Source organism: Hippocampus zosterae, chromosome 12 (assembly GCF_025434085.1).
Source record: "Hippocampus zosterae strain Florida chromosome 12, ASM2543408v3, whole genome shotgun sequence".
NCBI classification, from domain to species: Eukaryota; Metazoa; Chordata; class Actinopteri; order Syngnathiformes; family Syngnathidae; genus Hippocampus; species Hippocampus zosterae.
In genome coordinates, this window is record NC_067462.1 from 5,130,815 (window position 1) to 5,154,038 (window position 23,224).

General features: G+C 43.5%; 2 protein-coding genes across 2 annotated transcripts; one reads left to right on the forward strand and one right to left on the reverse strand.

Moving 5' to 3' along the window:
- Positions 1 to 9,074: 9,074 nt before the first annotated feature.
- Positions 9,075 to 16,461, forward strand: dlx1a (distal-less homeobox 1a). The gene is made up of 4 exons (XM_052082803.1): positions 9,075 to 11,592; positions 12,465 to 13,044; positions 13,170 to 13,369; positions 14,287 to 16,461. Exons 2-4 carry the CDS (start codon positions 12,735 to 12,737, stop codon positions 14,542 to 14,544), a joined length of 768 nt encoding a protein of 255 aa, XP_051938763.1. The 5' UTR covers positions 9,075 to 11,592; positions 12,465 to 12,734; the 3' UTR covers positions 14,545 to 16,461.
- Positions 16,462 to 19,792: 3,331 nt separating this feature from the next.
- Positions 19,793 to 22,612, reverse strand: dlx2a (distal-less homeobox 2a). Its single transcript, XM_052082802.1, has 3 exons — positions 21,986 to 22,612; positions 21,022 to 21,206; positions 19,793 to 20,945 (listed from the first exon to the last, which is right to left on the reverse strand). Exons 1-3 carry the CDS (start codon positions 22,308 to 22,310, stop codon positions 20,592 to 20,594), a joined length of 864 nt encoding a protein of 287 aa, XP_051938762.1. The 5' UTR covers positions 22,311 to 22,612; the 3' UTR covers positions 19,793 to 20,591.
- Positions 22,613 to 23,224: the final 612 nt, after the last annotated feature.

The window sequence follows — 23,224 nt, forward strand, 5'->3', positions numbered from 1 at the left end:
TGTGAAAATTAAAATCAAGACGTGTGTCTTGTTAATTAATGTAAGGCAGCAGGTGCTTCCCGTCCTCAAATAATGCGTGCCCATTTAAAAAGCGTTCTTAGATTACAAATAAAGTTGTCGTGACTTCATTAGATATATTAATGAAACTTTTTTGTTTGTTTTTTTTCGGATTGTAGTTTGCAGCAGTGTACAACAATACCGCATCATACTGAGACCTCTTTCAAAGCTTTTTGACTCATCCAACTACCCTAACAGGAGACACCGTTTTCATTATTTTGCGGCACAGTCGTGTCCCGTGGCAAACCGCAACCTGATTTGATTGATACCAGTTAATGAATTTTATAATACGGTCAATAATGCGGTTGCAGTTAGCCATGGCGTCCAACTGCGTTACTCTGTGAGGTGTTCTTGAGATATGACGGTGGATTTTTAGGAGGCTTAAAAAGTCTTCCGTCTGTCTCTATCGTCTTAAATCTACCTATCATTGGCATTTCCATCATGGGTTGGGTTGGGGGGGGGGGGTCGTCTAACTGTGTAAATAAGGCTGAAAATTGCATGTGGCCTTTGACTGTCTCTATAATTGCGAGCCTCTTGCAGTATTTTGCTTGGCAGTCTGTGAGAGGTTAACCCCTGAGGGTTAGAGGCCTGGGGCTCTCCGTCTGACTGGCAGAGGGCTCCTCAAAGACTCGCTTGTTCACCTCCCAGCCTGGGCAACGCTAAGCTTTGCTGATTATCTTCTTGATGAGACGCAAGCCGTGGTGTTCAGATGTGCTATTAACGGGCCCGGGCACCTGGGCGGTCGGTACGTCGTGTACGGCTTTGTCACCTCTGCCGGAAAAGATAAGATAAGAAAACCTTTTTTTTGTCACACAATGTACAGCAGCAAAATTCGGAGGGTAGAAAAAAAAAACAACCGCGCATGTGCAAGTTCGAGCCATACTCTGATCGCAACTCCTTGGCCACACGATTAGGTACACTTGCAGAATCCGATTAGCTGTATTCATTTAACAATCGGCGAGACGTGACTGTAATTGGCAGCACGTTCTGCGCAGGTTCAGACCAAGAACTTTCCACAAAAAAAATAAAAATGTCATTCGTGTAGCTAAAATGAATCGAAATGAAACCGTTTAAATTTTCTAAAGAATTGAAAAAGTGTTGTTGGAATCAGACACGGGTCCCCCGGACCATCCCTCCATCATGTCTCTGACTGTGCAGCACTGATTAAGACCTGATTTAGTGGGCCTCAGCTCCCTGAGCTACAGGAAACCTTGTGGGGATACAGTGCTCTATACATACACTAGAAAATGTTCGCCAGGGCTTTATTTAACTCCCACTGATTTATTATTGACCTGTGGATACTCAAGCTGCCCCAATTTACGCAAAGGTCGCCAAAGTAAAGTAACACAAATTAACAGTGCTGTAAAGTACCCCCACGACCCCGCCCCCCGCTTCTATTCTGTGCTGGCTTGGAAAATATGATCTTTGTCTTTATGTCAATTTTTAACTCATTCACTCCCAAAGACGTTTTTAAACGTCTTTTCAGACTTGGTCTAGAATTGGCTGGTACTTAATCACAGCAAATATGACCCCCCCCCCCCCCCCCAAAAAAAACCAAATCACCAGTACTCTACTTTTTTTTCAGACATCTAATGAGATCCAAATTACAACCGAAGTAACATTTTTTTTAAAATATAGTATCATTTGTGTAATTAACAAAGCTCATCTCATTTAAAATTTAATGCACGGGATGTTTAGTTTCTGACCTCGTGTGTTTCTCGCATCTGCTCGAGTTACAGGTCGTCTTAACAAACGGAATGAGCAAAAGTTAAGTTATTAAGGGGCTGTTTACAAGAGGGAAGGGGGGGGCGAAAAAAACCTTTTTGAACAAGTGGACTTTGTGACGTAAGAGACGAAGCGGCCATGTGGACGATCGGCGGTCCCCGTCAAGAGCACTAAGCTCCACTGTTGTCGCCCGCTCTCACCGCCGATAACTGCCTCTCCAGTCCAGGTTCGTGGCCAGGCTCCCTGCAGCTGCTGTCTGCGAGGCTGATTAGTGTGTGGTGATGAGAGCATGAGGGCAGGGGAGCCCCCCCACACCCCCAACACACACACACACACACACTCCGAAAGGGTTAAGCAGTTGGTTAGGGAGAGTCCTGCTCTGTGTCCAAGATGTTGAGTGCTGTGGCACGATGGTGTGCTGTTACACTGCATGAGGCCTCGTCTCCACTTGATTGGGGCCTGTAAGATCACAGCCGACCCCCACCCCCTCCACCCCCTCCTCCTCCTCCAGCCCTTCTCTCCTCTCTGCCAACCCCCATCCTCCCCGAGGGTTTCTTTTGCCACATCCTCCCTGCTGATTATCACCGCCACCAGAGCTGACTTTTCCACTCCAGCTGCTGTCCACACTTTTTAGCTCTGGGGCTAATTTCTTACAATGCTGCATGGCGGGAGCAAAAGTTTCTCACAGGGTCCCGTCCAAGCGTTGCCGCCGCACAGCTGAACTCCTCTAAGGCTGTAAGCCGCTTGGCGTTTCCGCACAATACAGCACCCCGCTTTGCAATATTTTGTTTGCTAGACTTTTGTAGGAGGGGATGTCATAAAAATCGGGTCAATATCATCCCAGCTGACCTCCCGAGGCGTTTCCCAACAGCAAAAAAAAAAAAAAAAAAATCCTTTTGAGGTTGAGTGTTGAACATTTATGACCCCTGGGTTGGTGAAAGAGTCACCAGAGAGTCAGCCAGTCTTTCCTTCACTCGTGCCGTTCACATACTACACATGTAAGTTTCATTCATTCATCTTCCGAGCCGCTTGATCCTCACTAGGGTCGCGGGGGGTGCTGGAGCCTATCCCAGCTGTCTCCGGGCAGTAGGCGGGGGACACCCTGAATCGGTTGCCAGCCAATCGCAGGGCACACAGAAACGAACAACCATTTGCACTCACACTCACACCTAGGGACAATTTAGAGTGTTCAATCAGCCTGCCATGCATATTTTTGGAATGTGGGAGGAAACCGGAGCACCCGGAGAAAACCCACGCAGGCCCGGTTTGCGGAGAACATGCAAACTCCACACAGGGAGGCTGGAGCTGGAATCGAACCCGGTACCTCTGCACTGTGAAGCCGACGTGCTAACCACTGGACTACCGGGCCGCCCTTCTTTCTTTTTTTTTTTTTAAGATGTGAGTTCGTCGACACATGAAATAACGAATCGGTCTCAGTATAGTTTGAACTCGCCAAAAAGTCATAAATCTGTATCATCTGTTGCTGCGGATTTGTGGTTTCCATTTATTTTTATCAACTTGAATCAGGAGCGTGCAGAGGGCCAAAGAAACAAGATGGCGGATATCCGCGGACAAAATGAGTTTCACTCCGCAAGGTGTTGGGGCTCTCCGATAAGAACTCCGATCATCTGGGAGGGGGCTTCAAATCATGCCCATGACTCACTGTGGCAACCTCGGACCGGACGCCTCAGAAGTCACAACAACAATGTAAGTACAATTCAGGATCTTTTTATTTTATTCAATTAAATACAGAAGGGGCGGCCTGGAAGTCCAGTGGTTAGCACGTCGGCTTCACAGTGCAGAGGTACCGGGTTCGATTCCAGCTCCGGCCTCCCTGTGTGGAGTTTGCATGTTCTCCCCGGGCCTGCGTGGGTTTTCTCCGGGTGCTCCGGTTTCCTCCCACATTCCAAAAACATGCGTGGCAGGCTGATTGGACGCTCTAAATTGTCCCTAGGTGTGAGTGCAAATGGTTGTTCGTTTCTGTGTGCCCTGTGATTGGCTGCCAACCAATTCGGGGTGTCCCCCGCCTGCTGCCCGAAGACGGCTGGGATAGGCTCCAGCACCCCCGCGACCCTAGTGAGGATCAAGCGGTTCGGAAGATGAATGAATGAATGAATAAATACAGATGCTGAATCAGAAGCTACTACCTTTTTATGAAAGTTGTCGTTTTTTTTTTTTTTCAACCAAAATATCTGCACTTTTGCCATCTGCTCCCCACAAAATGACTTTCAATCAGACTCCCCTAGTGACGCATGTAAACAATATCCAGAGCTGCAAGTTCTAACACCGAGAACAAAGGTCGCAATCTCGCCAACACGGTGCAGCAGACCGACACGTGTTGCTCTTTGCAGGTGTTTCCTCTGAACAATAGCAAATGCGTTGGCGGCTCAAATGGTGACTCTCGATGAGGAACGCGTCTCTCTGTCACGCAAGAGAGACCCCCCCACCCTCCATCCATGTTAAAAAGGGTCATATTGTTGATCAGATTTTTATCTACACTTTTTTCTATTTTTATTTTTTTTTAATCCCGCAGTCTTGCTGAGCTCAGACTGTGATGACAGCCATCGCGTCTTAAAAGTTTCTTCTTCGGCGCAGACTCGCATTCGGATCTGTTGTGCGTGTGTTTAACAACTTTAAATCCCGTGCGAGGCCCCCGCTGCTGCTGCTGCTGCTGCACACTCTGAGTCAGGTGGTAACAATTGATTTAATCACTTTTTTTTTTGCCCCCCCCCCCCCCCCTTACAAGAATTCAATTATGGCATTAGGAGCAGTCGTTCGAATGTGTAGCTTCCTTCACACCAGGTGGTGTAAATTGCTGTTCTGAATATCTGTGACCTCAATCCGGGGGAGTTGAACTCCTTCTTTTGTGATTGCCGATTTGCCAGGATCGGCTTTATTTCACCGGATTAGAATGTATGAGCTCAATTTCTGCTCTGAATACTGATGAAGTTTTTGGGGCTGCTAAAATTTCTCCGGGTCTTGGGAAACAACTATTTTGCCTTCTTTGGCGAGTTTTTATTGAAACAAGGTTACGGTGCTACTGTGCTTTTTTTTGTGTGTAAGAAGAATGTCACTCAGCAGAACGCACATCTCTGCCAAAGCCGCTGAAAATCAAAATCAGAGCACACAGTTATGATGCGCCATATTTATTTGTGCAGCTCTCTGTTTAGTTGCCAATTTTTTGAGACACAATGAGACATTGGTGCCATCGTGTCTCAAACATTAGAAGTAAATTACAGATCCTGGACAAACTAACAGGTTCTTGCTCGGCCCACGTGTGACCTCATCTCCAAAGTTTTCGGTTTTCCATTTGAACATGAACTTGATTTCGATTTCATTTGGGCTGTTTCTTGGAAATTCCCACTTTTTAATCACACCAAATATTTATTTTAGACGGCCCTACTCAGTCTTCCTGTTACACAGATGCTATCAAGCGGGATTTAAATACGGCTACTTGTGTGGCTGTGTCTCACGTGCGGGCTTTGCACCACTTTAAAGAACTGTGAGGAATAATTGTTTGTGTTACGTTACTGTTTCTGTTAGAGTTAAAACAAAATAAAGTCGTTCATCTGAGCTTTAAGATCTGTTAGAGCATCCAAATGCTTTTGAAGATGTGATTCGGAAGGTACAGTGAAGCATTTATTGAAGCATTTATTGCCGGGATCCGTTGCGGACACCGCCTGCGAAAATCCGGGATATACAGAGACAGTAGAAAACAAACTAAATAAAACATTTTTTGGGGATATATAGTGCTGCCCGTCCCATTCCCTTTCAACACATTTAATCTTAATCGAACATAAACATTAAGATGAAGGTTTTATTGCATTCTTTAGCAGCGCAGAAATGTCACATAACATCACTCTGAGGAAAAGAAGACTCTCAATAAAGTGTAAAATGGCAAACTGGTCAAGGAGATCATACGGTATCTTTTTTTTTTAACCTTAGGAAAATTCTGCGATCGTAATGCTAAATGCCATAGATGGGCTAACGGAAATTACCTTAGCTTTTGTGGTTGATTATAAACCTTTAAAAACAACAGTGATTCGCTGTTTGTCGCCCCAAACAAAATACAATTACACCCGATAAATATATTCCAAGATGTCCCCAACATGACCACAGGACAAGCGCATACGCTACAGACAGTTCAAGTGCATATTTGATTCATTCAGCTAGCTCAGACCTTCATCCTCTTAGTCTGCCTCTCAGACCGCCAGCCGTGGCAGGAAAGGCAGAAGATTGAAAAGGAGCAACGCATGACGGGTTGTTTACCCTCTGCCCCGGCAGCTGGTTAGCCGCCGCGTTGCCCGCCCGACGCCCCCCGCCCCTCCGTTGCTTTTCAATTCCATCCAGACCCCGGGCCCGACTCCTGACTGCGGCGGCTAGAATATTGTGCGCCGGGGGTGGGGGGGATCAATGCCGAGTGAAATGTCAACTGTGCCGCTGTGATGCGTCAGGCTGTGAGGGACTTGTAATTGCTATTGATCCGCCGCATGCTTAACGCAGAGCCGGCCCACCGCGACGCGAGGCAGCTGCAGAGTAAGACGTATGCATCGGAGGAGGTAAAATGAAGAAAATAGAAAAGAAAGAGCCCGCAGTTTTGTCCTCCCCAAGGTAGGATATTAGATGTAATATCAACCAAGTCGAGTTGGTTTGACGAGGTTTAGACCACACTGGTCTGACTTGGGAGAATCTTCCCCGAATGGTGATGTTTGTCATGAAACCAAAATGTCGAGGCACCATAGAGCATTTCTGTCATCGTCACAGCCGACAAGGATGTGCTGGCCTTCGGGAAATTCCTGAACTGTCGGTCCATCCCTTGGCCGAAATGGTCACGCCATTTTAAAATACAATACAATACAATACAATACAATACAATACAATACAATACATGCTGATTTATATAGCGCTTAAATGTAGGAAATGAATTGGAACTGGACGCTTAACGTAATGTGAATGCGTAAAGGCAAAATATTTCTCTAACATCTCAGTGAGACTTGTGCGCCTGTCGAGAATTATTTTATCCCACTTCTATGGATTTTCTGGACCTACCGCGAAACATGCAAAAGAGGCTCTGTTGTGTTCTGGGGCTGCTTTGTTCCAACCAGCATTGGGGTTGTTCGATGGGATTGAAACTGATGACATAGCGTGCGACAGAAAATGATTTGAACTTCAAGGCTGTAATGTTGCTTGGTGAGTCTGAAGGTGCATTGAGGAGGGTCCGAGGGGGCACAGGTTCGGCCTTTGGGGGCATTTATTCCAAGCATATATTTCAAATATAGAGCAGTGAGCCGATGTTATGTCATGTTATGAATTTTATTTCCTTCAATGCACTGACTAGATAAAATTTGTTATTTCCATCTTCTACTAATGTGTGGAGGGGGTTGTTTGTTTGTTTGTTTTTTACATTATGTTAGTGAGGGGGGGGGGGGGGGCACCCACAAGCGTCTCTCTCTATTTGACCTTTCTCCAGGGCCAAACAGAATTGGAATTTCAATTGACATCACCTTATTTTATTTTATTTTATTTTATTTTTTTAAGGCAGATAGTTACAGAAACGTTGCACTGAAACTTATATGGACTAACGCCGTTTTAACGCAGTCTGTGATTCAGAACAAAACGCACACTTCAACATAAAGGGAAAAAAGGTTCCAAATGATTCTTCAAGCTTTCTGTCGGGCGTGGAAAGGACATGTCAGTCCTCCCGCCTGGGAGAGAGGCTAATTATCCTTTTCCTGTCAGAGAACAACAAAATGATAGCCAAGGAGATGAGGGGGGGGGGTATTTTCCGAGGCGGAAATTTTTCAAAAGAAATTTAATTTTGAGCCAGCTGCATATGTACTTTTATCCTGCTTTTTTTTTTCATTTGATATTTTTTTTCTCTCTCCCATTGAACCTTTTTTTTTATAATCCATTCACGAGTTTGTGTCTGTGAGCCTCCGAGGGTGCATTTAACTGCCCCCCCCCATACCTATTGATAGACCCTCACTTTCTTGCAGTCATCTTTTTTTTCTTCTTCTTTTCTGTTGTGACCATTTCAACCGATTACACATTGTCTGAGTAATTTCCCTTTCAGCATCTGTTTTTTTTTTTTTTTTTTACCTTCCACATAAAGAAGTGAATGGAGGGAAAATTATCACAATTACTCATATAATTGAGCCACCTTTGTAGCAAGTGCAGCTTTCTGTAGCCCCCTTTTTTTTTCCATCAGCCAAAATGGTTTCATTATATGGGTTTTTCATATTCCCTGACACAGGGACTCCGCTGAGGGCCTGGCGCGTGGATGAGATGCAGAATGAACAGAGCGTATCATTAAGGTCACAGTATGAATAATTATACGGGCTATGGAAAGAGCGCGGATGGCCTCTTTTCTCCGCTCCCCCTCACCCCCCTCCCAATGCCGCCCAAGTACAAATGCAACATCGGTGCCTTTTAGTCACAAAGAACTTTGTTTCAAATGGAGCTTCCACCTTCTACTTATACAAAGACGAAAGGGGGGTGGGGGTGGGGGAGCAAGACTTGTATCAACATGACAATTTTCCGTCATTAGGCCTAATGACAGGCGCAGACTGTGGGGATCAAGGGGTGCAGCCAAAGGATAGGCGCATTCAGGTGTCGGCTGAGTGCTGACCTCCTTCCTGTCTTTGTTGGAGACTTAACTCTGAACAAAAACTAAAAAGGGGACTCGCGGACTAAAGGCGCTGCAGTGGCAGCTGAATGTCAAGCAGGCCGGGCTCTCCACGGACAAATGGCTTAATTGGCAAATTTGCATGTGGTTTAATTTGTGGGCACCTCGTTCAATAAGAGAAAGCATGTAACATTTTTGTTGTTTTTTTGTTTTTTGCAACCCATCACCTGAAAGAATGTCGCCTTGGTCAGCTGTTAACTTGTTTTCGCGCTAGAGCTGGATTTTCTCTCAGCCGCGCACGCTTCCGGGTGTCTTGTTTCATTTTACAGTTAAGTTGAATTAAGTCAAAAGCTATATTTTTCAAACTCCTTCCTCCCCGCCCCCAACCCCCCCAGACTTCACTGGGGTAATTGGTCATTTTGCAGCCCATTTCAGGCGGCTTGCATGCTGGCTGCCTTGTGGCCTGACCCCTGCTGCTGCTGTAATGGGGGGTGGGGGGGGGGGGGGCACACACCATTTCTGCCTGTTTGCTGGAGGCCTGTGCACACTGCGACCTGCAGCCTGTGAGCAGAGTTGCTTTGAGTTGGAACATGAATTGGGGGGGGGGGGGGGGGGGGGTTGGCTGATGGGAAAAAAATGCACTTGGGATATTATATGTCAGTGCACTTTATTATTTTTTTTTTAAAGATACAACAACTTCAGTAGTCATGTGAGGGTGGTTGATGTAAACATTCATTCAGCTTTTGTTTGCAATGAGTAATACAAAGCGGCGTTGTAATGGAGAATAAAACGGTATCGGGTAATTGGAATCTAATAGGCCGGAGCTTCCTGTGATCTCCTGAATTGTGAGTCATACGTTTTTATCTGTTTCAGGTAGATTAAAAAAAAAATCCAAATGTTATGAAACACCTCCATTGTGGATTCTCAAAGACGGGACTTGGATTTTCTTGAAACAAAATATTTGGGTGAAAAGTCCAACTAAAAACCTCAAATGCTGATTTGTAGCATTTCCATAATCGCTCCCAAAAAGTGACCGTTCTTACCACTTTTTACAGCTTGTGAGTAGAAATAAAGCAATTAAATTAACTACCCAAGAAAATGTTTTCTCCATTGACGAGAAAAAAAAAATCTGCTATGCTCTCCATGTGGGTTTTATTTGGTACTCATCACAATCATTTAGCGATCCGGTCCCCCGCATTTATTTTTTTTGGGGGGGGGGGGTCTGATGTGGGCACAAAGCAAATCAATTTTACATTTTGCTGCCACATTGAACATGAAAATAGAACCTGAATCCAGTTAATTGTGTCGCATCTAATTTGGCTCGCTCGCGCCTGAAATTACAGCACGGGGATCAAAGAGACTGGAATAACAAGAAGCACAAAAAATAAAACCCAATTCCAATTTGTTTAACCCACTCGGAGAATGAAACGAAGGCGCGGGCCGATCAATGGAAATTGCGCTTAAATCCCAACCGTGCAATTCAATTGGGTTACGAAATAACCAATGGATGGATAAATGATTCCGTTTGAATGAGAAGGGCTGGGGGGTGGGGGCGGGTGAGGCAAGCCTCGCTGTAATTAATCACAGAGTTGGCAGGGAGCCGCGTGGCCTTTGAGACACTGTGGTCAGGATGCTGTTTAGTGGCTGCTCAAATGTGGCTTTGGAGTGAAGGTGTTTAAGGGCAAAAAGGGGGGGGGCGGAGGCCTCCATCGGCGCATTCAAATGAAGTCTGTGACATCTTGGCCCCTTCGACACCTACCACTCCCCCTTTTTTCTCTCTCTCTCTTTCTCTCTCTAGCGCCACCTCTCTGTCCCCCCCCCCCCTCAGGTGAAGAGCGGCAGGTGTTAAAACCCCCTCTGCCATCGAGCCACTTTATTCCGAATGAATGCTGCCCCTGTCCACACATGGAGGGCTTTCTTCTTTTAGTCATCACACTGGCGGTGGTCCGTTTAGAGGCCTGCGAGGGCCTGCGAGGAGGCCTTGCAGATCAACTACAGACTTTGATGATGTGAACATGATCAAATTCAGATTGACATCACAGTGTAGTAGAATGCATTTTTTTTTTACCAATTTGTTTAAGGGAAGGATTATCATACCAAAACATTTATCTATAGAGAATTTTTGGGGGGGATATGATTCATTGTAATATAGATTAATTTATTGCTTGTGTTTGATTTTTTTTTATGTGCGGGAACAGAACTCTGGGAAACAAAATTCTCATTCCTGTTTCTCACGATCCAATGTGGAGAGCTCACGGAAGTCGAAAGAGTATGCATTAATCCACGTTGTAACACTGGATTGACTCCACTTTTTTGTTGTTGTTGTTGTTGATCAAAAAAAAAAAAGACATGAATTGTGGGCAAGCTATTTTTTTTTTCTGCAGCGCAAGTGACATCGCCCACTATTGGCCTGGAATGCAAATGACAAGGGTTTCAGTCTGAATATAACTTCCAAAAAATTGATAGTTTTTAAAGGTTGAAAATGCTCTGAAGACTAAATGCCCTGCCTTGTAGGGTGGTCGAGGAGGGAGGAGGAGGGGTCTTCATTATGTCATTAGTGTCACGATTTTTTTATTTCACAACTTCCCCACAATCTGTTGTGCGAGCGGCTCCAGTTTGTGGATACTGTAATCGTGGGAAAAATAATGACAGTTATCAGTCGCACCCACCAAGTGCCCATAAAAATCTGTCCTGTTGTTCTGGAAGATGATAATTATCGGTTGTACTGTCATTATCATTGTTGATGGAGCAAGTCTTGAAGCATTTTTTCCCCCCCTAAAGTAATAATCCCAGAGAAATCACTTCAAATTGGCCTATTTTAGGGAGAGGGAGTGGGCAGCAAGGGGAGCAATTTTGGTTATATTTCAGAGAATCTTCAAGTTCAGGCAGCACACTGGCATCTGTGCACATCAGGTTCGCACTGGCGTTTGCAACTTGCCGGTGTTTTATTTCAATGCAATGATGTAACTGGGCTGCTAATGACAGCGAGGGAATTTAAATGGATTTGATGAGTTATTCAGGTGGGGATGGAGGCACCGGGCTGCGGGTGCATCAGCTCCGTGCAGCCTGCGCCACAAGCCCGGAATGAAAAGCTCGTCCCGGATACTTTTTTTCCCGTCTCTTCGCATGCAAACAAACGCAGACAGCATGTGTGGTTTCACCTCCAGCTTCTTCTGAGATCCTCAGTAAGTTGTTGCTTCACTTTTAGTAGGCTAACCACTGTTGATTTATTTTTTTTAAATTTTTTTTTAGTTACATGCGTAATCCTGCGTTTGCGTTTTAGCCAGTCGTCAAATGTAATCGAATCCTATTTTCAGGAATAATCGCTCATGTTATGGAAGGCTGGCCCTTCCCCCACCAAAAAAATAAATAATAAATAAATAAATGCAGACGATAGCGTAACAAAGTAGCCGGATTAAAAACACACAATTGCATGTCAGGTTGTATAAAAATAATACAAGTGGATCCTCATGTGTAAATGCATAAATATATTAAGCTCGGACTGTTTCACCTTTACGCTTGTGCAAGTGTAAGTGAGACCCCGAGCATGTGCAAGTGCTAAATGCACGACTAATTACCGGCCTACTTATGAAAATTGAACTCTGTGTTATGCTAATACGACACATTGGGATCGTTAATTACAATGACATTCATCAAAGCGGTCAGTAGCTTTAACAAGCTTGGACGTTGATTATTTTCTTTTTATTATGATTGGTACATTTTTTTTAAATGTTTATTACGAAAGCACATCGGGTATTTCTATGATATTCATATTTGAGAAGTCGTTTTGATAAAACGAGCGTCCTTTAACAAGACAGAAAACCATCAAATTATGTTCATGTATCATTTTTATTGTCGTTTTATTTGCGCCTCACAATGGCGTAATATTGGGTTATCGTGACCAAAAGTGGGTTGAGCTTTAATAACACGTCATCGGATGATCTGATTTAAATCACATTTATACCCAAATAATAATAATCCTAATGTGAACGTGCTAATTGTCCTGATAATGGCGATTGGAAGCCCTCAGCTTGTGTGCTCCGTCTTCCTTGCTCAGGTTGCTCGGAGGCAGCCCGCCAATGGGCTCGCCTCTCGGATCCAGCGGACCAATCAGCGGCCCCCTCGGATGAATATTCATGAGTGCCAGATTCAAATCTTTGGGGGAGTTTATCTCGGTCCGCAGCATCATACCTAGGACTTTTCACGGGAACAAACTGCATTTTCTTATGAATGGAAGTGGAAAAAAGTGGTTCGACTTAAATTGGGAGCACTCCCGGTCTGGACTCAAACAACAAAACCAGGAGGAGGACGGGAGCCGCCGGAAGAGATGACAATGACCGCGATCCCAGAAAGTCTGAACAGTCCCGCCTCAGGAAAAAGCGTTTTCATGGAGTTCGGGCCCGCCAGTCAGCAAATGTCTCCGTCCTCCATGTCCCACGGACACTACCCCGTGCACTGTTTACATTCCGCAGGCCACGGACAGCACGACAGCTACACCCCGGCCCCGAACTTCCCCCGAACCCTGGCCTACCCTTACATCAATTCGGTGGGAAGCCACTCCAACAGCCCGTACCTCAGCTCGGTCCAAACGTACCAGAACAGCTCGGCTCTGCCTCAGACACGATTAGAGGACGCAGGTAAGCGCGTCGAAAAAAAAAATCTCTCTGGCTTCGTCTATTGCGTAACACGGTTTGCAATTAATGCTAATTATATAGTCCACTTTCCCACCCACGTGCATTCGGGTTTTTTTTTTTCGTTCCAGCACCAGAAACGGCAAAGAACGCGGTGGTGGAGGGAGGAGAGGTGCGCTTCAACGGCAAAGGGAAAAAGATCCGCAAACCCAGGACCATCTACTCCAGTTTACAACTTCAAGCTCTAAATCGGAGATTCCAGCAAACGCAATATTTGGCCTTACCGGAGAGAGCCGAGCTCGCAGCCTCTCTGGGGCTCACCCAGACACAGGCAAGTCCACTCTATAGTGTGATGATATATATTTTCTTTCTTTTTGTGTATTCTTATGTTGTTATTGCACAACATTTGTATTTTACTCTCCTCGCTTTTTTTGACATGCTTTTCCTTCCATATTTCTCGAACGGTTTTCACCATTCTTCTTCACTTCAACCTATTCCCCAAAATCACGCTATTCAGGCTTGTATTCTTTTCTTATTTCAACAATTCAGTTTTCCCATATTTCCACCTTTTCACCCCCCGCCCCCCAAAAAAATCGCCGTTCATTCACAATGACACGGTCACCATGCGGACGCTCATCTTTCTCATTGCTCATTTAGTTCAGCTTGGAATGACATTCAATATTGCACAATACCCACATACGAAAAAAATTCCACATTTGCCACAAATTTATTGCTCATTTTTCACCAGTATAATTCCATCTTATTGTTCATTCCACATCTCCCAATAACATAATTTTCCACCAACATGTTGCACATTCTCACCAATATAATTCCATATTATTGCATATCATTCCGTATAATGTATAATTCATTATCATTTCATATCCAACAGCGGCGTCATTCCATATGTTTTACTAACATAGTACATTTGTCACCAAAATATTCACTTCATTCCATATTATTGCACATTATTTATTTTTTAATTCACCGTGCCTGCATTGACATTTCCACAAATGACAATTGTTATCGTTTATTATCTCAGATGAACCTTCCATCCACTCTGTATATTTTTAGTCAATTTTAAACCAAAGCAATCCTCTGAAAACATTTGTTTTAATCTACCCCCCCTCATCCCCCATCTCACTTTGTTTACTTTTTGCACGAGCGTGTACGTGACGTTCTCCGTATACGTAAAAGTGGCAACACGCCCATTTTTTCTCACGCTCCTTCTCTCTTTTCCTCGCGAAGGTGAAAATCTGGTTCCAGAATAAGAGATCCAAATTTAAGAAACTGATGAAGCAAGGCGGTGGCACGATTGACACGAACGCGCTGGCCACAGGCCGCGGACTCTCCAGCGGTTCTCCCACGGGGGCGCCCGCCTGGAGCACTCCGACCGGGGTGAAGACGTCAGTGGGCGCCGCCACGGGTTCCTACATCCCGGCCTACACGTCGTGGTACGCCGGCACGCACCAGGAGTCTATGCAACAGTCCTCCCAGCTCATGTGAACTCATTTCGGGCACATTTTACGCACGTCACCGCGCTTGGACCCGGAGACAGAGAGCGTGGGCGTTTGCCCCCCCCCCCCCCCCAAAAAATCCACCTCCACAGCGAGCGCTTCATTCCGGAACCAGAAGAAGATGACGCTGAGAAATTTGAAAGAGGGGCTGACGTCCCCGCATGAGTTGAAATCTTTCACAAGCGCTTCTTCTCCCCTACCCTACCACCCCCCCCCTCCATTTTCTGGCTGCTCTTTGTAATTTAAACAAAAACTATTTGAAGGATGTCATTGTTTACTCGTTGCTGATGACGACATCACTTTTCATTCACGACAAGGCCAATCATGAGTCTTTCTTGAACCAAATGATATCGATAATGTTTGATCCACCCGTTCCCATTCCAAAACATATTGTACAAACTCAAATAGTCGCGTATGTGTTTATTATTTAAATTAAATTATTGGGATTATTTGACGTCTATATTGAGGCCAGTCGTTACGTTCATTTGTGTGTTTAAATTTCAGACAACCATGCGTTGTTGACGCTGCACTAACGCGAGCAAAAGCTTTTTTTTTTCTACGCTCACAAATTATGTGAAGAAAGAAATATTCACCTGACAAGCATTTTATTTGTCACGGCATTTTGTAGATACGTTAAAAAAATGTTTTGTGCTCTACTGGCTGTGAAAGGTTTTTAGGCTTGCTGTATTCGTCTACATGTGTTTTAGTCCCCATAGGAAAAAAAATCTAGTTTTGTATCGATCTCTTTAATTTATTGCCTCTATGTACATATGTGCACATTTTCACAAAGCAGTAAAAAGATTTAACTTATGTGAAAAACTTTGAGTGCATGTGTGTGTTGCACTGATTCATGGGAAGCGACACAAAGCCTCGTGCACATGACAACACTTTCTGCACACACACACCAAAAAATAGCCCGAAAAAATGATTTATGATGATTTTTGGCTCGCAGCTATTTTGTGTCGCTGTTGTTGCTGCTGCAGATGTTGTTGTCAAGAAACGGACGGGGGAGGATGAGGGGATTATTTTGGGGATTTTCCACGCGAATTCTGGATTAATATCGCAATCGGTTTTCTTTTCAGTTTTTTCTTCAAGTAAATCGAGCAACAACAACAACAACAACAGCGACAAAAAAATTAAGGGCAATGATGCGAGCTTTATGGAATAAGAGACGACGAGGAGCAAAGGCCACAAGGAAGGACCCCCCCCCCCTCCCAAACTGAGATTTGTGGGGTCCATGAATGAAATGATCATTTTTGTCATCTTTATTTGTCGTCCAATATTTGTCGAGCCGCACGCGAAGCAGGCTAGCAGTTAGTAACAAGCAGAATCATTCATAATCATGATATATATTCACAAGTCATTTCCATCTATTGCCATATATATTGAAACACAAAAAGACGCCCCGCCCTCCACGGCCCATCTTAATTTAAGATTGGATGATAAATGATTTACAACCCAAAATATATCAACTTCCATGTGAGAATAACACCACCAACACCTTATGTCATAGATAAAATTAATCTGAATGTCTTACTTACACGAATCCATGACAACCACGACAAAAAAATTAAAATGATTCTTACCTAATCATTATTTTTGTTATTCCGGATAGATTTATCGACAGCGAGCGATCCATTAAAATTAGTCATTTCATCGTTTGTACTTCAACACTACATACGATAATTCTGCATTATTATTGTATCTTTTTTTTACATCAAATTATCTGTCCTAGTACAGTTTAGGACGTTCATCAAATTGACACAAAAATGATCAACATTCCAATTGTGTGTGCTGGATGCATGTCGCCTCCATTTACATTAACTCGAATAAATGAAACACACTGAGAAAAAAAATGGCAATAAGGCATAATTCGATAACATGTATTGAAATAAAACCGCATGGCCAATGTGATGACGCCTATTAGTACCAGTCTTCATTTCCTCTTCTTATAACATCACGCCTTGCTCTTCCTTCCTTCTCCTATATATATATATATATGTATATATATAGGATATATATATATATATATATATATATATATTGAAATTTGCGTCGACGTCCGCGTGTTTTTCTCTCTCCGTGAAGCGAGCCCGCGCGTATTGTTGTGCTGTGCGAAACGTCAATTTGGTTGTACTTCTGCAACCGAGAAAGGCGCAGCTGCTCATCCAAGAGGGTCAGCGTTATTTCGCTTGCATTCTCTCTCCTTGATTACACGAGGCGAGCCCATCAAACCCGGCATAATTACAGTCATTTCGCCCTTATTTATTCTAATGCAGTTTCCCATCTCTGGGGTAATTATGAACAATTTTTGTTTCTCTCCCTCCTTCTCTCTCTCTCTCTCTCTTTCTCACTTGCCTTTTTTCCCTTCTGTCTCTCGCAGGATCTTTTTTTTTTTGGTGCTGACAAAGGAGACAGAGCTGTGAAAGAAATGCGCTGGTGCAAAATAGAGGAAGGGGGGTAGGGGTATGGCGAAATAGGTGAGCTGCTATATATGCAGGGTCTTGGCTTGGCTGCCTTGAACGTTGCAGTGTGTGAGCTTGCGCAAATTGCTTGCAGGTGGAGGCTGCAGCAGCAAATTGTCAATGCAACGAGAAGCTTCAAAATGGTACAAGGCGCACAGGAGAGACATGCAGAAACAGCTTGAAAATGCATCACCATTTCAGAATGCATGACATGAAAATGTATGAAATGACCCACCTTTCAGCTTTGAGTGATATACAAGCATCAAACGGCTCCAAAAAAAGCGCTTAAATCCTAACATCACCCCCCCCCCGAAAAAAATTTACCCTCGAAAAATCGGCCCTCGCTGCATGTTCTGCTCCAGAGCTCCGAATATGACTAGAAAAGCCGCTGCTTTATTCCCCCTCTTTATAGCAGATGGGGAGAAAAATGCAGATTATTAGCATAAATGTTTACTCCTCATTACGCTGATGACATTGTGCACTCGAGGTCTTGGTAATCTTTGGGGCTGGGGTGGGTGGGAAATTATGAGTAATTTTTCCGCCGCAAATTTAAAGCAGCAGTTATCAGGCAATTCAGTCTAATTCGGATGTAATTATGCTTGAGTCAAGTTACTCGTTGGTCTGAAAACTATGCGTTGATATTGCCATTTATTGTGTACATGTAAGTTGGACAATGTTGATGCTCGAGACTGTCTTGGGTAAAAATGACACCCCGTATTAGGAGGTCTGAAATGGTGCCGAATTATGGGAGTAATTGCAGGTTTTCACAAAGAGTGGAATTACAGTAGAGCGCAGAGGACAAATGAGGAAAGGGAGTGTGGCATTTACAAGTTGCACAATCAAAAAGAGATGACACACTCGATGCGTGGCCACGAAATTCGGTAGGAGCTGCATTAAAAATAATGATTCTCGTGAACAACTCAGAAGTTTCCAGTCACTATATCAGAGTTTGTCATTTTTGAAAGGAGACTGAAATGTAGTTACGAACCAATATTTACACTTATGTTTCACATTTTCATCATGTGTGTAGTTCGAGACTGTCAAGCTTCACATGTCTACTCTATCTATCTAGCTAGCTAGTGTAAGCTTATGTTACATTATTAATTATTTTCATTTTATATTTGAGCATTATAATCTTTTGTGTTACAGTTACCTAGGTTATATTCCGTTTAATATTTTTAAACAAGTTTATGTTGATATTATCTGATTGGTTAAGGAAACCAGGAAATGTTTTGTGTTTCTGGGAAGGAGGAGTCTCGTTCGTCCGTTTGGAGGTGCAGACGTTTTTTTTCTTTCTCCTTTTTAAATAAACTGCATTAAAGGATTCCATCTCTCCATCTGTCATTCTCAAAGAAGAGCCATCCACTGAAAAACAACGAACCCCTCAACTTACACTAGTTAGCCAACTAGCTAATCTATCGATCTTCTATCGGAGCTAGTTAGCTAGCTAGATAGCTAGCTATACTGTAAAGTGACGTCCATCAAATCCTCATCAAATGCTAACATTAGCCACAAAATGCCACCCTGTCAGTAAGGTATAGCTCACATCTTTTGCTGTTTGCATTTTCATTATATTATTGGCGTTAATTTATTTATAAAATACGGGCGTTTGACCGATATATATATTTACTCTCACCAATTGTCTACCACCAATGAATATGAAATTGAACGGAAAAAATCGTGTAAAAAAATTCGCGGGTCGGGGGCATGAAATTGAGATATCTCAAAGGCACTTTATGGTGACATTGGCTAACATTGTTTCATGAATACCTCTTTTACTGACAATATGCATCATTGCTGTTCCATTTACCGGTAATTTAGGCCAGTGTGCATTAATGTGCTAATATTTCTGTACTTTCCCCTCCTCATACTCACAACTGTTTTGAATGTTTTCACCCTCTGTGTAGCCTGAGTATATCCTCTTTTTTTATTGAACAGTTGTGTTATGCATTTGGACCAGAAAAGTATTAACCAAAGTAATCCAATTGAAATGCAGTTCTATGTCAACTATACCCACCACAGCAAAAAGACATATTACATAACTAGAAATTGATATAAATGACTGCAGGGTATCCCACAGGCAGCCTACTCAAAACAATTTATCATAGCGTTCCCATGAAATGACATGCGTCCAAATGTTAACCCCCCCCCCCCAAAAAAAAAGTCAAAAAAAGAGTGGGGATGATATTTACTATATTTGCCTAAACAGAGGCCTGTATCCAAGATGTAAATAATTTGTCCTGGTACCATACTGCAAAAAAATAATAATAATAATCAACAGTTTTTCTTGTGGTTCAAAATGAAGGATGCCATTTTGTATATACCACCATTCATCATTCAAATCGAATATAGCAGGTGTGTTTGAGCAAGTGTATAAACAAAAGTCCAACATGCAGGTGAAGCGTTTCACATTTGTAACCTACTGCCACTATACATTTAGTTTTTTTTCTTTATGTCGGTGTCAATTCTCAGTCAAAACAATCCACGAGGTTGCTCGCAATTTATTATTTTACCAAACAAATACATTGTTAGTTATTTTTGTCATTAACATGCTGCCAATGGTCTATCGACGACATGCATCAATCAATTTAGGGTTTAAAATTTTTCTTATACGAGACGTGTGTGTGTGCGTGCGTGTATGTGCATCCGAATTGCGTGTGCGTGTGCGCACGCAAAACCTACTGTTATGAATATTACTATTATGAGGATGTGATCCATGACATTGTTAATATCCCTGCAGTATTGTACATGTGGATAGAGAGGAGGTAAGCCTTCACAGTAAACGTGTTTTATTTAAATAACCATATGGAGCACTGTAATATAAAAACAAATAACAAAAATAAATAACACAAAACACCATTGAGTGTGATACAAGTCAATCAGACGCAATCAGTAGCTTGCGGTGGTAAAAAGATTTTTGCACCAATCGCCTTTAAAAAAATAAATGTCATGAGCTAAAATTTATTTTCAGTATACAGTACAGCTGTGGAGGGGATGGAGGGCTGGGGGATAAGTGACCACTGCAAGATTTTCAGTTTTTCAATTTTTCCTGCACATGTGTGAGTGAAATGAGCAATTTGATTTTATTTTATACAATGCAGCTTCCAACTTCCTAACATTCAGAGCCTTTATTTGTAGAAAATGTTAACTGGTCCAAAAAATGTTTGGGTGTTTTTTGGGTGTTTTACTTCCCCCACACCACCCCCACAGCTGTATATTACACAAGATAATGATGAGGTCAAGTAGAAAAAGGCACAATACAGTTGACATGTGCTACATCACTGACGGGCAAGGTTTGAATTTGGACAAATGAAAAACAAATAGCTGGCAAAAAAATAATCCAGCATAATAGTGGTTCATTCATTCATTCCTGGACATAAACTGAATAAATAAATAGAAAAATAATTGTCAAATTATGGGTCTGTGTGTACGAACAGCAGGCACACGTCCACAGTTTTGCGATGCTTCCGCGCGTAAAAGTAGGACCCGGTTCAAAAAAACGAATGTAGCCTACACGTATGTTTTTCCATCACCACGGTCCCCTTTGAAAAAAAAAATACCTTTTCTTTGTTCAGAAAATCGTCCCGGCAGTGAGGGCCGGGTTGTGGTGGAGCATAGGTGGCTGCAAGTGGCTCATCGAGTTCGTGTTGGAGTACCACGAGTAGTTGGCCAAAAAAGAAGTGGACGACGAAGAGGAGGAGGAAGATGAGGGCGCGCTGCTGCCGTTGCTGCTGTTGGGGGGGCTGCTGCAGTTCGGAGGTAACGTGGAACTACTCATGCCTTGAGTCTGTGGAAAGTCCCACCCGTTCGGCGGGGACGTGCACGGGGGTGACTCGCTGGTGGGGACGTGGTGCTCGGGGGCGATTTCACCGTTTTTCCACAGCTTCTTGAATTTGGAGCGCCGGTTCTGGAACCAGATTTTCACCTATGGAGGAGATGACACGTTATTGCCGCTCTATTCCGTGGTGTTTTTTTTGTTGTTCTTTTTGGCAGTCACCCACCTGTGTCTGCGTGAGGCCCAGGGAGGCAGCCAACTCGGCGCGCTCGGGCAGCGCCAAGTACTGCGTTTTTTGGAAGCGCCTCTGGAGCGCGGCCAGTTGGAAGCTGGAATAAATGGTTCGAGGTTTTCTGACCTTCTTTGGTTTTCCATTCACCATCCTGATTTCTGGCTCGCTCTCTTCTTTTTCTGCGGGAGGACATTGGAATGTATACTTTGAGAACGGTTCAGGCAGTGCGTAATTTAGATTTTTGATGGGGGGGATGTATCACTTTTGTTTTTGGTTTGTTTGTTTGTTTCCTTGATATCGTATAGTGCGCGCGCAAGAATTTGACACTGAACGTGGATGTGTGTTTATTTTTGGTTAATTCGGTTCGAGTTAGAGTCGTTTACTGAATATGAATGTGCTCAAAAGCGTGCACCGCATTACGTTGTCCCCGTTATTTCTATTTATATGGGCGTGCGGATAAGATCAAATGTGACGTATTAGTTCCACAGTGGTGAAGTTGGCAACGTTACAGTCACATGTGGATGCGATACATTTATAAAGGAGCGTGCAAGGAGGATACAAAAAATGCGACCATTGAATGCGTGCGAATTCGATTTAAAAAAAAAACCGGTGAATATGACATTAATAATCCAATGCTGTTATAATACGTGTTATTCATGTTTATACATTCAAACTAAAGTGTGGACTGTATCAGTTATGGATTTGAATATTTGCCGTTTCCGATTGTATATTGTGTTATAGGCGATATCACAGTTTAAAAAAAAATATTGATTTAGGCGCGTACACATTCTAATTTAATACTCATTAATAATCACATTTGTGCATGCAAGTTGTAGTATACCGTACGATAACATTCATTAGCGAGGACTGTATCGCAACACCGTCATATAAATTCTTACTGAGCATGAATGGATTTAAATTCTACCGATAGATTGAGCACAGAATTGCCATCGCATACCGGTCTCGGCGGGAGTAGGTGAGGAGTTGGGTCCAAAACTGCCATACGTGCCGTAAGACGAGTTGAAGGCCGCCATATCGTAAGACTTGGGGTTGTACGGTCCAGCGGCGGGCCCGCTTCCTTGGTACTGGAAGGAACCGAGCTGCGCAAAGGGCGATCCGCCACACGAGTGTCCGTGCTGGGGGCTGTTGTAATAGCTGCTGTCCGTGGCCGTGGACACCGGCAAGGTGGGGGACTCCTGCGACTTGTGCAAGCTGTGGTAGTTAGTGGAGGTCATCTGGTTGGAGTGCATATCAGTGCTGAGGTTCTCAAAAACGCCGGTCATCTCGAAATCTGCGCAAAGCTGAAAACGTGTCCGGAATGTGGTTGGGCTCTTTGTCGTGTGGAGGAAAAAGCATCCCAGTGTGGGAAAGAGAGTGTCCCTTCCGCGGTGGCCTGTGATTATCTGCCACGGTCTCTGGAAGCAGCGCGCTTATGAGAAGGAGGGTGCAAGTCGGGCTAACCAATGACGAAAGAGGAACAACACTGACTGCTTCTCATGCTTCCGCCCTCCTTTTTTTTGTTTCTCAACAGTCAGAATTGTGGCAAACACTTAGCGCCACCCTGCTTCTATTTCCATGGTTTGAAAAGTATTTACACCAAAGTGCTGGTGTATTATTTATATAATATATTAATATATTAATTTTAAAAAAATCAAATTGCACCCCCCCCCCCCTCAATATTGCAATTGCGATTCTCTTTCTGTCACTTCCGAATCCCCTCATCTCCCTGTGGACCCTCTGCCATTCAAAGGCAGCTCCTGTGTACAACCTTTTTTTGTCTTCCTTACTTTTAGCTTCGGTTCCTAACTAGAAGTGGATATTCCCCCGTAGTTTCAGCAAAGCTCATTAGGCCCAAGATAACAGCTAAAACGGTAACAGCGCAAATCCACAGGGGAAGTGCCCATCAATATCATAAATGTAATGACATAAATGTCATTTTATTTGGTAGGTTTTTGGTTAATTTTATTTTGGTGTAAACCCCCACCATCAAAAAACCTAAACACAAACACCATAAATATCTAATATGGAATGTAATATGAAGTTAAATTCTATGTACTGTGTCTGTACTTCACCGCGGTTAAAGGCAGTAGAACCAATGCAGTGGTTCTCTCGTGTGGTAGAAGAAGGTATTACACGTATTTGTGATCTTATTTTCCCGGTTCCAACATGAAAAAGGAAGACCGAGGGAAAAAAAGAC